General features: G+C 39.1%; 1 protein-coding gene across 2 annotated transcripts in view; it reads right to left on the bottom strand.

Moving 5' to 3' along the window:
• Window positions 1–14,378, bottom strand: part of st6gal2b (ST6 beta-galactosamide alpha-2,6-sialyltranferase 2b) — a 40,432-nt gene extending 26,054 nt beyond the window's left edge. For both annotated transcript variants that reach the window (XM_082136937.1, XM_082136938.1), the window contains exons 1-2: window positions 14,147–14,378; window positions 2,296–3,039 (exon numbers count right to left, since the gene is read on the bottom strand). In XM_082136937.1, coding sequence (XP_081993063.1) covers window positions 2,296–3,016 — 721 coding nt within the window. In that variant the 5' untranslated portion in view covers window positions 3,017–3,039; window positions 14,147–14,378. The remainder of the gene's footprint in view (window positions 1–2,295; window positions 3,040–14,146) is intronic.
• Between the last annotated feature and the right edge of the window lie 1,277 nt (window positions 14,379–15,655).

Raw genomic sequence — 15,655 nt, 5'->3', positions numbered from 1 at the left:
AAAGCCGACTCAAATATAAAATAGTAAAACAGAGGTGGCAAAGTAGTATCAGACTCAAATATAGAATGGAAAATAAACAGAAGTGGCAAAACAGTATCAATTTAAAATCATTATCAGACAATTGGCCACAGTGGGCCACTCTGGAGATGAGCCCCAGTTACGATCAGCCAAATAGGTTTGACCACTGTCAGGCGGTTGGCCTTATCAGGCCACCATGTAGCTCAGTCCCCAACCTCTCAGGTTCGTGGCAGTTAGTTTCTTACATAAGAAGACTTTCAGGAGGCCGGCTTTAACAGGCCGCTCCGAGATTGAGTCCCAGGACCGGCTGGCCTTAGCAGGCCGACCCCGGGACTGACACCCGGATTCAGGGTTCATAGTAACCAGTTGTTTAGCTTGCTATCAGGTGGTAGGCCTCTTCGGGCCTCCCTGAAGGCAAGTTTCCACATAGGGTGGTTGTCAGGTAATAGGCTTATAGGACAATTGCCTTATCTAAAGGCAAGTGTCCAGAGGCTCTGTCTTCGGACAGACAGGAATTTGGCCAGACTGATGTATCCAATGTAAGTGACACCAGGTCAGGCCTTCCTGGTGGCATTTCGGGGTGAGTATGTTCCCCTGAATATTGATTGGCTGGGGCTCCTTCGGGTTACCTAGCCACATTCCCTAGAAGGGACCCCTTCTAATTTGAAGATGTGGTTCCAGGCCCTTGAGCAGGCCCAGGTAGGCCTCTCGGTAAACAATGTTTATGGAGGTTTTCCTGTGAGGTTTATAGCTTGGGCTATGACCGTAGAGAATGCTGTCACTGACAGCCCAGTGTGACCTGAGGGTGAGTGGTTCTAGCATTTCATTTAAATTTGCTGGTTCTAACAGTTGTTACTGCCAATGATCATGCACTCCTCTTAGCATGGCGACGTGGGTATATCGTTCCCCTTAGCGTCATTTTGACGCAGTGCAAGTTCCCTTTCGAAAGGGAACATCTCAGGTTACGACTGTAACCTATGTTCCCTGAGAACAGGGAACGAGACACTGCGTCTTTTCGCCATGCCTCGGGGCCTGCCTGCCTAACAGTCCCTTCAGACGATAAGGTGATTATCATGTTTTCAAGGCGCCCTTTTATACTTCCAGGTCGCACGCTAATGATTCATGGGCTGTCGCCGGTCAATCTGATTGCCATGATTTTTGTTTGTGATTTCAGACACCTGTCACGCCTGAGGCGTTCCCCTTAGCGTCATTTCAATGCAGTGTCTCGTTCCCTGTTCTCAGAGAACATAGGTTACAGTCGTAACCTGAGACGTTCTTTTATAGGCTTACTTTAACTTTCTACCTCTGGTTAGGCTTCAAAATTCATAAAAGTTTAGTTAATTCGAGAAGATTATCTTGATGAACAGAACGTGTAAGAAACATCAACTTTTGTTGGTCATAGATCTTATTTTCTGCAATAATCCAAAAGCCAATGGAAAAATCCTGTTGGGTTTTTGTCAAGGGAACCAGGGTGATGCTGATTTCCGGGTTGACCGAGCACAATATGTTGTCCCTGCAGCACTCTGTAGCCGCGTAAAATATTTTTTATGCTTTATTATTGATGAATATCAAAGACAACACATAACTGTATTGCAAATAAAATTTATAACCAAAGATTATTGTTCCCATGCTCCATCAGAAAAATCTAAAAATCCACAAAAAATTGTTTAACGACATTCTAAAAGAGGAACAAATATATAGAGATGCATTACGGCAACAGCTGTATTAGAAACTTTTTTTGCTGCTTAATATTTTGTGGAAACCATGATTTTTCTTCCAGGATTCTTGATGAATAGAAAGGCCACGAGATTAGCATTTATTTAAAATAAAAATCTTTTGTAACATTATAAATGACTTTACTATCACTTTTGATGTATCCTTGCTGAAAAAAACACTTACCCTACATTTTTAAATGATAGTGTCTCATGGTTCCCACAAAACTGTTAAGCAGCAAAAACAATGATAATAATAAGAAATGTTTTTTGAGCACCAAATCAGCACAAGATTGATTTCTGAAGGATCGTGTGACACTGACAACTGGAGTAAGGTCTGCTAAAAAAATTCATTGTCATCACAGGAAACAATTACATTTTAAAATAAACAGAAAACAGTTATTTTAATTTGTAATAATATTTCACAATATTGCTGTTTTTACTGTATTGTTCATCAAATGCAGTCTTAGTACGCATAAAATACTTCAAAAACATTTTAAAATCTAAATTTCAAACTTTTGACTGGTAGTTGTGTATATATGCATATTATCCCCACCCAACTCACCAATTTCACGCCCCAGTAATGAGTTAAGAATTGCCCCAGCTGAAGTCACCACGGCACATGTCCTGTATGCCTGCTGCAGTTGAGGAGGAACCAGCTGTTGAAAACCTAGGTGAGCGAAGGGCTGTTCAGAGCTATTCAGAGTCCTGAGCTGAGCTTGCTCTTTTATCTGACACAGTATCTCCTGCCTACCCTTGTTTGCCTTACGTTGGCCTTTATAGAAAACTTTGTGCTCATTAGAGAGAATATAGTTATTCTTGGCTTTCTGTAGTCGTTGGCCTAGCAATTTGGAGGACACCTGTCCCTTCCACAGACCACGGACCACCGACCAGGTGTTGAATTCAGTTTCAGGGGGCTTCATCGCATTCTTCCTTAACTCAACCCGACGTTTGCCAAAATTCCTGAAATGAAACTCTTCTCTTGCACGAGGAGGTTGAAACACTTGCTTGCGCTGGAAAGTACCCCTCCTCTCCGCAAACATACCCCAGGGGACATTATGGGACGCCATGATGGCCCGGGAACTACGCTGAACATGGGTTGAGTGTTGAGATTCAGAGTTGAAGACGGAAGTCATCCTATGGAGCTGGTTCACCTGGGAGTCAGTGAAGTAGGAAAAGATGGCAAAGAAAAGCAGCATCCAGACCAGCAGGACCAGCAGGAGAAGTTGAGACGACTGCCTTATGAAATGCCGTAGGCACGGCAAAAGAGAGTCCTGGACTATCATCACCCCGTTTCACAACACTCACCCTGGAAGGAAACAGAAAGGGGTGGTGCTTAATATGAGTTTGAGGGGACATATGCAAAAATCATTGATAGCATATAGGGAAAGTAACACTAATAAATCCAGAAATTATTCATTTCAGAGGAAATATATTTGTTACTGTCATTTTACTTTTTATTTTGAGCTATCTGAATGTTCAGTTATTTGTGATCAAGTGTCGCTACTGTCTGACAGTCACTATAGAAGTTGTGTCAAAACTGTGCTGTTTATGTATCCAATTTGACATTATTTGACAAAGCTGGCTGAATATTGGTAAAAAAAAATTACAATTAAGAGATTAATAATGCAAATACAACTTGACATGATTTTTAGAGGCCAAGCACCAAGGGTGCTTAGGCACCTTTTGTATCAGTTGGTTTTCCCACATTTCCCGCATTAACCACAACAATTTTGAAGTCTCTAACTTAATCCCTCTAGTGCCACCAACTGTTTAAAGTAGCAGTTACGTTTCTGCTAATAACTTTTTAACTGTAAGGGCTAGAAACAAAATATTTTTCCCTCTGAATCCCTGGCTCATGTGTCATTGTATGTGCCATTGTCAGGGTTGGGGAGTAACGGAATACATGTAACGGCATTATGTAATCAGGATACAAAAATCAAGTAACTGTAATTTAGTACCTTTTGTTTGCTTTGTGTATTTATACCCTGTGTTCTCCCTCAGTCTTCGTCAATGTTTAGTGTGGTTTTCTCCTTAAAGTTTAGTCATTTTTTAGTTTGTAAAACATTTGTCAAAGTTTTAGTTTTGTCATTAAAGATCATTATCATCATCTTCCTTCGTCTTCCTGCTATTTCCACAACCACGTGACGTAACAGTCTAATCCCTTGTCGCAGGAGTTCCTTAATCTAATATATGCTTTTAATCTATCGCAGTGGATCAAAGACTCTACTGTCTTTGTTAAATTCAGGGCCATATGTTGGATCTTGTACTCTCTTATGGGTTTGATGTCACTGATATTGTGTTCTCAGATTTTCTGTTCTCTGATCATAAACCTATTTTATTCTCACTGACTACGTTTACATGCTGTCAAATATCGGGTTATGGTCGGGTTAAGGTCACTATTTGGGTTTCTGAAACATTCAGAATAACCCGTTTACATGCGTGAGTAGAGAGAGTTACTCCTGTATACATGGAATTTGTAATCAATTGGTAATATCCCGATGTAAACGGCGACGCACGGTTAGCGTCTGGACGTACGGACAACGTTAAGACGCAATGTGCGTCATTTCCGATTCTTCTTCCTGTATCCAAAGGCAACAACAACAGCAGCAGCACGCGGATAATGAATAGTTCGGGGCAGACAGCGATCGCCTTTGTTTGCGCTTTCCTCCTCGCTCCAAAAGTCTGGTGCTGTGCTGTGTCTCCCCATGTTTACCTATACTTCTTGTTTACTTCCGGTATACTGCACGCGGGTTTTTGTATGCGCCGTGTCTACTCAAAAGACCAAGATTCCTTGCGAATAGAACATGCGCAGAACACAAATCAATGTTTCTTTTGATGGGGATATGCCGATACGCGTTTACATGACCAAATATTCGGGTTAGAGAAGGGGTACCCCAGGGATAATATCCGGGTTTTTAAAAACCGGGATATGAGCATATCCGGGTTTTTGCCGGTGTTTACATGACCGTGCGCGACCGGGTTATTGCTAATATCCCGGTTTTGAAGGGTTATTGGCTGCATGTAAACGTAGTTACTGTCTCTTCCGGATCTCTCTCAACTTTCTATTACACCTGTAACATTGACTACGTTTACATGCAGCCAATAACCCGTTCAAAACCAGGATATTAGCAATAACCCGGTCGCGCACGGCCATGTAAACACCGGCAAAAACCCGGATATGCTCATATCCCGGTTTTTAAAAACCCGGATATGCTCATATCCCGGTTTTTAAAAACCCGGATATTATACCTGGGGTACCCCCTTTCTAACCCGAATATTTGGTCATGTAAACGCGTATCGGCATATCCCCATCAAAAGGGACATTGATTTGTGTTCTGCGCATGTTCTATTCGCAAGGAATCTTGGTCTTTTGAGTAGGGACGGCGCATACAGAAACCCGCGTGCAGTATACCGGAAGTAAACAAGAAGTAGAGGTAAACATGGCGAGACGCAGCACAGCACCACACTTTTGGAGCGAGGAGGAAAGCGCAAACAAAGGCGATCGCTATCTGCCCCGAACTATTCATTATCCGCGTGCTGCTGCTGTTGTTGTTGTCTTTGGATACAGGAAAAAGAATCGGAAATGACGCATATTGCGTCTTAAGGAAGTCCGTACGTCCAGACGCTAACCGTGCGTCGCCGTTTACATCGGGATATTGTAAATTCCATGTATACAGGAGTAACTCTCTCTGCTCACGCATGTAAACGCGTTATTCCGAATGTTTCAGAAACCCAAATAGTGACTCTAACCTGACCATAACCCGGATATTGGCTGCATGTAAACGTAGTCACTGTCTCAGTTCTACTCTCCACAGTTTAGCACAAACTTCAATCTGTGCTTTGCTGAACTTTGCTCTCAGTTGCACTTGGATCAACCATTATCTGACCTGGATGCGGATCAACATCTTAGCCTTTTAAATTCGGCCTAGCTTAAGGTAGCAAATGTGGCATGCTCCCCTTAAGCCTCACAAGTGCAAACCAAAATCTGAACTGTGGCAACATTCTGACACCCGTCACCAAAGACAAATTTGTAGAAAAGCAGAACGCAAAATGGAAAAGGGACAGGCTGCATGTCTCTTTCCAAATGTTCAAAAACTCTCTAACATCTTACCAGAAAGCTGCGAAAGCTGCTAATTTGTCTAACTTAATTGAATCCAATCACTCTAAACCAAAAGTTCTGTTTTCAGTTATTCAGTCTGTTGTAAATCCTGTTGTAAATCCTGTTGTAAAACACATTGTCTGTTGCTTCTGATGCTCTATGTGAAGGCTTTGTGAGATTTTTTTATTAACAAAATTACTAATTTAAGACTTAGCGTCTGCCCTAACTTAACTGTTTCCACAATCTTGTCACCTGTTTCAGATTTTTGGGAGGTTTTTGAACCTATCAACCTCCAGACACTGAATTAAGTGATTGTCAAGCGCAAACCTTTATTTTTCCCAACGATATCATTCACCCGAGATTTTTAAAATTAATTATTGATGCGATTGGGCCAGGTATGGTATCTCTTATAAACAAGTGCGTCCAAACAGGCTCTGTTCCTGCCAATCTTAAAATGGCTACGGTCACTCCTCTGCTCATGAAGCCTTCACTAGATCCTTCCGTTTAAAAAAATAAAATAAAAAATCGGCCTATTTCTGTTTTACCTTTCATTTCTAAGCTACTGGAGAAAATTGTGCTGGATCAACTCCAACACGTTTTGTCAAGTAATTGTATCTATGAGGTTTTTCAATCTGGTTTTAGGTCTGCTCAAAGCACTGAGTCTGCCCTACTGAGAGTGTTAAACAATATTTAATATCTCTACTGATTCCGGAGACACTGCGGTTCTGATTCTTTTAAATCTTTCGACTGCTTTTGATACTATTGACCACCCTACTCTATTATCTAGACTAGAGTCTTGGGTGGGTCTAAAAGCTACTGTTCTGAAATGGTTTCAATCATACCTGTCTGACAAAGTTTTTTGTAAAGATGGGTAATTTCTCCTCTTCCATGGCACCTATGACTTGTGGCCTTCCACAGGGCTCTATTTTGGCTCCCCCAACTTTTTTTCAGGGGTGAAAAAAAAGTTGGGTTTAAAGGTTAAACCCTTTGCTACGGTTTAAAGTTTAAACAACATGTTTCCTGGAAACTGTGTGCAACAGGTTTGAGATACGTTTTCTCTTGTTTGGTGGGTGTTTCAAAAATGTCAGCAACATGTAAACCATGCGGTATTAAATATACAGCTCGCACAATAGGTCCAAGTAAAGTCGTTTACAAATGTGTCCACTGCAGCTTGGTATACGCAACAATTGAAGATATTAGAAGACATGTTTGTCGTAAGCGTTTTATAGTAAAAATATAGCATATCAACAGTGATCATAAATAATGATAAGCCTAATACAATAAAAATAATACGGTCATATAGATCATAACACAGTCTCGGAGGTAAGAAGTGGATTATCCTTCACCTGAAATGTTTGTTTCATCCTGAAATGCGAGGCAAATGTTGGATTACAATAATTAGGAACCACAGTTTCCACAAATCCCTTCACTCGATTGGGATGTTCTCTTTTATTCTGGACGGCAAGGGCAGTGACTGTAACATCAAGCGTATTTTGCAGTATTAAACACATTTATACCGATTTCATCAGGCTCCGACAATTCTTCAAAAAGAACACAAAGCCTTCTCAGCTGCCATAGTTGCAATTCTTGCGTTATCAGAACAGGGTGTTCAATGCACCACCGCTTCCGTTTAAAAAATGTTTTGCTACTTTTTGTCGGGGCTGAACGCAGCCCAGGTAAGACCCAGTGATTTTATTGGGGTGGCAAAAAATAAATAAAAATCCTGCTTCAAATCTAGAGAAAATCCTTTAACATGTATCTAATTACAAAACAGCTTGCTGTTTTCTCAATTTTGTTGTGTGTTTATTATTGAGAGAGGAAAGCGCGCAACACATTAACTCATCTTACTGTAACTCTCAGCAATGTGGGCGGCGTCAGATGTTCTCTAACAGTATATCGCTGCTCACGTGTTCTTCATTTTACTCCTAAACGAAGAACAAAAAGAACTTCGCCCTGAGTAGCTATATCGGGGCCTTAACTGTGATCGCGTAAAGCCTGCTTGGAATAGTCTACGTTAAAACGGATGTGGAATGGAACACATAAAACGTATTTCATGTAACTGCATAAAAAAAAATATTTAAAAAATCTGATTAAACACTGGATAATCGTTCCTATGTAAAAAAAAAAAAAATTGTGTGGAATAAATATCTTCCATAGAAAAGGAGTCTCTGACACAAGCACGATCAATCCGTATACTGTAACTGCTAGAGTTCCTTATTATAGCCATAACAGAGCATATGGCTTATAGCTGTCCAAAAACATTGCAAAATAATGTGTTAAAGTTACATAATAAAGTTAAAGCTACACTGTGTAATTTTTTAAGTTGATTCTTAGCAAAAAACACTTGTGTTATGTGCTCATTAATGTGTAATTGCTTCTACCAACTAATCAAGTATTTTTGTAAGCGTAGAATCTGCCATTTAGAATACATACGAGCGAGTCACTCGAATGGCGGAAGCCATGGTGCGCCTACATCTTGAAAATACATTAGCCAAAGAGGGACACCCCTGGAAATTCAAGCTTCACCTTTCGCGTTTTTACACTCAGTGGCACCGTGACGAATGCGAGGGGGAGATTACTCGCGACTGCCGGCAGATTTGAAATAATATGGCCACCGTAGGAGTTAAAACGCCCTCGGAATGGGAGGGGCTAGAAAGTAATATTCAGTTGGTAGTCATATACAATTTTAGCGCTAGATGGGCGAAAATGCTACACAGTGTAGCTTTAAGTTATTAAAATTGAAACAGCGTGTTAATTTAGGCTATATTTTGTAAAGTACAAATGCAAAGATGAAGTTGATGATGCTGACTCGCCATCTTCGCAGTATTGAATGCGCCTATAGAGATAAATGCACATTTCATATGGATTACATAAGCAAAGAGTAGTCCGTTTCTTTTCATTTTGAAATGTTTTGTTTAAAAGTAGACGTTTCAAGCTTTCTATATATATATTTCTCATGTCTGTGAGGCAAGTAGCTTATATGCCGAGTTCCGGTTCATTTATGAGACGAGCTCCAGTTCACGTGGAATGCAAGTGATTGCGCCGGCGCCTCCATTTCCTGATTATATTGTCTACTTCTTATTTATTAAATCCAGGCAATTGGTTGATGAAACATTGATTAAAATTAAGATACAAATTATACAAAACGAAATTCACTTAGTTTAAAGAAAGGCTTTCTACAAAACAAAACTTAATGAAGTGGTCAAAATCATGTCTGAACCACTCCATATGTCTCCCGATATACTGCGCATCTTATGATCCTATCTTACTCATGCTGTTCACTTTTAATATAATCAATAAACATAGATTACAAACAAAATAAATATATTGGCTATTTAAGCATAAATATGAAAATAAATGTGTTTTCTTTAATGGCTATAGCATGTATAGTAGCCTACAGTACAGAGAAGTTTAATGGTGAGTTAAATGTCATTTTCTGTAGAGAAAAATAAATGACGGAATATTATACTGAAATTTCATTCAGTGTTGAAACATGTTTAGCCAGAAACGTCAAAGAGCTTGAAAGTTGAAAAACAATAGAAAGTTTTAGCTCAATTGGGAAGAAAATACTTATCTAAACGTATTAGCCTAGATGGTTAAACATATTATATATATATATATATATATATATATATATATATATATATATATATATATATATATATATATATATACTGTATATTGCACATTTATAAGAAGAGTTCAGTCAGAAATTAAAAATCTGTCATAATTTACTCGCTTATGTTGTTCGAAACCTGTAGGACTTTCTTTATTCTGTGGAATGCAAATTAGGATTTTTTTTTTTTTTTTTTTTACAATATCTTGGATGTCAAGATTTTAAACTTAAATGTCAATGTAATGTGAAAAATAGTTCACAAGTGATATGGACAACCTTAATAATACCTCTATAGTACTTTGCAAAAATCATACTTTGTGTCATTTCTTTTTTTGTATACTGATCACTAACTGTGTAAGTGACTGGTATCCAATACAATATAATCCCACAAAGATTTTTATATAGCTATGTAGTTGTAGTTGTGCAACTTTATAAGATGGAAAGACAAAGAATCCCCAGACCGGAAAAACATGTTTTTTTTGTTTCGTTTTGTTTTGCACCTACTGTCTGTGTTTCATTCAATAACAGTATTAAATGAGATAAGGGTGAAAGGTTACCCATGTGTTTGGTTTATCTGCCTGGGGTCAGAGTCTCTGTTTCCTATTTAAAGTACTAATAACAGTGGTTTTAAATGATACAGAGGAAATCAGGTGCATTTCAGATGCTATTATTCCAACCAGAATATATATGTTGAGGGTGTATTGTCACAAAGTTCAGAAATCAACAAGGGCTTGAGGCAAAAATTCTACAGATGGCAGACTGTCATTATGGTGACGAGTGAAGTCATTGGTTGCAATATATAATGCAATATTTGTCACATATTTTACATTATTGCAGCACCTCTCTTCCCAGTGTGTCACAAACGCACTGAGGTGTGTTTCCCGTACAATGATGTAACTTGCTGGTTCACTACCATAGTACGATGCATCATTGAAGAAATCAACTAGCTAGTCAAGACTGTTTCCCGAAACCATATTGTTGCAAAGTGGTCGTTCAACCACGTTGGTTTATGACGTCACGCACGTGGTGGAGTAATAACTAATTTTAATTAAACTGTTTGAGATCGAATCAACGCTAGATGTTTTGATATAAATTACAGACATGGCATCTGAGGACTATTTCTCATTTTTCTCAGTTATTTTGCTTTATTTCCAGATTCAATCATAGGCTCGTTCTTACATAGTAGAGCACGTTCGCACATGCGCAGTCTTCAAAAACGGTGCTTTAAATCTCTTGACAAACTATAAAACGTAAATTACATTTGTATGTATTCTAAATAAGATACAGGTTGCACTGAATGTCAGCTTGCTTATTTTGCTCAAGATAAGGATTTATTAAGTCCACGTCATGCAAACTAGAAACTATGCTTCTAACCACAGGTCGAGAGCTGTAGTTTCAACCACACAACTTTGCGATGCTGTTTGCGAATGTTAGTTTTAAACTTTTAAAAACCTTATTCCCTTTTGTTTTACTTATTTTGGGAATGAGACCTTTGTACCAGTCGCACTGAGACATTTCAAATTATACCAAACATGTATAATACTGATAATTATTCACATCAAACCATATGGATTTTTGAGTGATTTTCATGTGATCTCAGCATGAGAGAGGGGGCGTGGGGGAAGAGATGTATTCTGAGGTGAGACTTTGCGTCTCAAATGGTGATGCTAACTTTACAAGAGTGAGTTCAAATAGAGTAGCTTTCTCTTCCAGTTATTCCAGTCTTACAAAGGTCAAAAAACACTTTCATTTTCTCATAATATTTATTTATATCCTCTAATTTGTGATGGTGGTAGCCTAAAGGTTAAGGATCTCAGCTTCAAAACAGAAAGCTTGCAGAATAAATCCCATGGTGTGAGAGGAGAGGTACATGATATTAATAATTCTTCATCACCTTTGTGCCCTTGAGCAAGGGCAATAGTTAGAACCATGGCAGGATCACATGAGGGCAAGGGAATCACATGACAAGACAGGAAACATGACTGTAGCATGAAACAAACAAAACTATACATTTCATTAAGATACGAAGCTCAGGGCTGTACCAAGGAGAAGAGTGGGTGGAAGGGACGCTTCTGGTCTTAACAGGAGCATGTTCCTGCAAGATTTCAGATGAAAGATTTTATGAAATATCTGTATTTTTTGGGAGATAATATCAAGCATTCAATGTGGTTGGGATCTGTTGTTAAATCTGCTAAAGGGGAGCTTTTACACAAGACAATGTCTCCATATCATTTTTCACTTAAAATATTCTTCTGTCCATGCAAAAAACCTTCTCTAATCATAGTTTTAGACACCTAAGAGCATTTGATAAGCTGCCTACTGTACACAAATGCTACAAATGGATACAAACACTTCCATGCTTAGTAAGGCTTAAAGTGTGGGAGTCAGGTGCACAATTCCGGCCTGGCAAAAAAAATCACTAAGAGAGAGCCAGTACAACGGCAGCACCCCAAATATGCAAATTCTTCCTCAGTTCTTTTTGTTTAATGTTTAATGCTCTTTTGCATCCAGAATCCAGAATCGGTCTGTCTTCGCCGGCCAAAGGTGGTCAGCGCAGACCACAACGATCTACCCAGGTCTGTCGGTCCTGGGCGAGCCTCATCCAATTGTGTCCCAGATCTTGTCGTAGCGAGTCGCGCCATCGTGTTGCAGGGCGTCCACGTGGCCGCTTGATATCGATCGGCAACCAGACGGTGACTTCGCGCGTCCATCTTTCGTCCGTCCGCCGCATCAGGTGCCCGGCCCAGCGCTTCTTGGCCTTGTTGGCCAGGTCCACCGCGTCGTCCACCCTGGTCATGGCCCGCAACTGCTCGTTGCGGACGTGGTCGGTCTGTTGGACCCCGATCATGCGGCGCTCGATTGCGCGTTCAGTCACGGCCAGCTTTAGCCGGTCGGCCGCCGTCATTGTCCAGGTCTCGGCCCCATAGAGCATGGCCGGCAGGACGGTGCTGTTGAATATGGCAGCCCTGATGTCCGGGTCAATGGCTCTGTTGTTGGCCGTCTCGGCAATTGAGCCGAAGCTGACCCAGGCTGCTCGGCGTCGTCGTGCCAGTTTTCGGCCAATCTTATGGTCGGTGGTCAGCTCCTGGCCCAAGTAGATATAGCTATCTACTTGCTGGAGCTGATGCTGGTCGACATGGAGGGTGGTGTCGGCCACCTGATCGTTGCGCATCCACTTAGTATTTCTGTGACAACCTGGTGTTGAGTGCCCTCCTCTCACACCATGGGATTTAATCTGCAAGCTTTCTGTTTTGAAGCTGAGATCCTTAACCATTAGGCTACCACCATCACAAATTAGAGGATATAAATAATTTCACCTGCTGTCTCTTAGTCCTTCATATCTGGCATGTGTCCAAAACCACAGATAGAAACAAACTCCTATGACTGCAAAGGCAATACACGGTGGAGGAGAATTTTAAATCAGCAAAGCTTTTAAACACACTTAAGCAAACCTGCCAAAGAGAAAAAAGAAAGAAAAAAAATGAAGAAAAGCTTTTTCAATCCAAACAGCGTGACATTTTTTTTAAATTAAAATTTAAAATTTAAAAATGAACAAATGGAGACAGAATAAGGGCAAATGTTGATGGGTAGTATGCAGAGGAACAAATCAAGTGCTCATCAAATGAGGAACAAAAACAATGCATAAAGATATGAAAAGGGAACAAAAATTGCTTATTAAGATTATTATTATTATTATTGCTTTGATGGAAGTATGATCTGTTTCTCTGGTTCTTTTTTTCTGCACTTGGACAACTGATCCAATAGTCTAACCAAAACTAGGATAGATACTAAACATATATATCAGCACTCTTGCCAGGCACAATCTGCCAGCATCTGGCCAATCATCCTCAACCCTTGTGTGAGACACCAAATACCGACTGTACTCACTGCCAAAAATCAAGTCTCTGAAAAAGAACTGTATAAAATAAAATATGTTCAAGAACTGAGTGATATATTTCCTTATTATAATGATATTTTTTCAGTCTTATTTACATGGTTTGCAAATAGTTAATTGTATATTGAATCAATATTCACAGATCTGCTACAGTCAGAGTAGCCTACTTTTCAGCAGATTTGCAGGATGTAATTTTTCCATAAAAAGCAGCTGGAAACAGGAGGCAAACATAAGCTGATTGAATAATGTCAGTATGTAATGTATAATGGTGGTAATGTGCTGTCTAGAGACAGATGCCCTACTGTATGTGTAGAGTTATCTGTATACAACTGAAAATGTTCAGTTTGTTATATCCAATCTACATTTTGGCATGCAGAAGTAGGTGACTTGAAAATAAAAATAACTCCCTTTTCGTTCATAGATTGTGTTTTTTTAGATGCAGTAATTTCCTTCTCAACTTATTTAATATAGGCTATTTTATAAGGAACAAAGTAATTCAAACAGACAGCAGGTCCTAAACATAACTTAAACACTGCATAAATTATGTTAGATTAATTAAATAACAGTCATTACAGTGTGAAAGTATGCAACTCCACACATGTAGCCTACTGAACAATTACACATTCAGATTAAAATTTTAAACTACTCTTTCATTTAAAAAGCCAACTTACACACACACACACACACACACTAAAAACGTAGTTAGAATCATCTTACAAAAAGCTAACAAAGTTCTGAATACAATAATCAGGCATACATAGATTCTACTGCCACAAGTCTGTGGAAAGGAAGTGTGCACTTACTGCAGCTGTAGACGGCTCGCGCCACTTGTTTAACAAACCTAAACAGTAATAAATGTCCACGTGAGAACATTTACTACACTAAAATTGTAATCCATTGAGTCGTTTCCACGCCAGAGAACTAGACCACAGCCTTTCTCTCTGTCATTACTTTCGTCTATGCCAGTTCGCTACGCAACCAGCATGTTATTGTCTCATGTCACGCTCCACATGAGCTCGCAAAACTCTGAGACCTGATCTAATGAGTGCAGACAACGAAAGAAAGACGACAACGGAATCAGCCCGCCCTCAGTGTGTTTTCCCACGCCATTTCTTTTGCACAAACGTCACAGACTTAGTGATTTAAAATTACTTTAGCTTTGCAAATATTTATATATATATACATACATATATATATATATATATATATATATATATATATATATATATATATATATATAATGTTCAAAGTTTTATTGCACACTGTTTCGTTTATTGGGCAAGTGGTGTTTATTTATTTATTAATTTGTTTGTTTGAAGGTGAGGTCAGGTAAAACGATGGACTTTTACTGTGTACTTTTGATACATTATTATTTATATATTGTATTTTTAAGGATGTAGTATTTGTATTTTCCTAATCCCACAGGGATCAAACTTTATATGACACAATTCAATTTAGTTACTTATCACAATATAGAAGTGTTATGTGGGAGTGTTCTAATCTGTGTTTCGTTGCAGTTTCCCTGGTAGCTCACCTGCAATCAACGGGTTAATTGGTGTCACCTGAAGGGAGCCACTTTAAATCTTGGACACATGCTCTCACTCTCTCTCTCTCGTCTTGCAGCCAGCACTGCAGCAGTGTTTCTGCTTTTCTTTGAATATAAAATAAACTTTATATTGATTGGCAGACTTTTGTCTTTTATGTTGCATCCCTAGAGCCAGGGTTGTAACAAGAAGTAAGAATCATAACTGAATTGTAACACTCCTTGATATGTTATTATTATTAATAATACTGTTATTATTATTATACCATACACACATCTGCTTATAAACTGTAAGGTGGATTTTTTTCCCCACAATTTTTAATTTTGTATTGTTCTAGGTTTAGGGTCCTAAATCTAACCCTGACAGCTATTCATTTATTGTCTCAAATTATTAACATAATTAATTATATGAACAGCCAGAATGGCAGCCATATCATGGTTTATGGATCACACAAAGGCAAAGTTAATGTCAAGACTTCAATGGAGGGAAAAAGCTACTTCATTTACAACAGTTCTGGGAAAGATTTTCCGAACAATTATCTATTTCATTTTAGAAAAAAATGGGGAGAAAATATGTTTTAATTATAAAATTATAATTGTGTATAATTAGGAAGTATTACTGTAATAAGGTAATTTGAAAAGCAGAAATAAGTTGACATTTCCAAAGTAAACAGCCTAGAGTGAATGATTGATGTAACCAGGGGCGTCATGCAAGCCAAAATTCTGGGGGGGGGCACAATCTGAGACGTTGCAATTGTTTTCTGACGGG

This window comes from Leuciscus leuciscus (assembly GCF_965113295.1).
Source record: "Leuciscus leuciscus genome assembly, chromosome: 14".
Classification (NCBI taxonomy): domain Eukaryota; kingdom Metazoa; phylum Chordata; class Actinopteri; order Cypriniformes; family Leuciscidae; genus Leuciscus; species Leuciscus leuciscus.
Note: the sequence above shows the minus strand (reverse complement) of the source record. Positions and strands in the feature narration are given on the sequence as shown.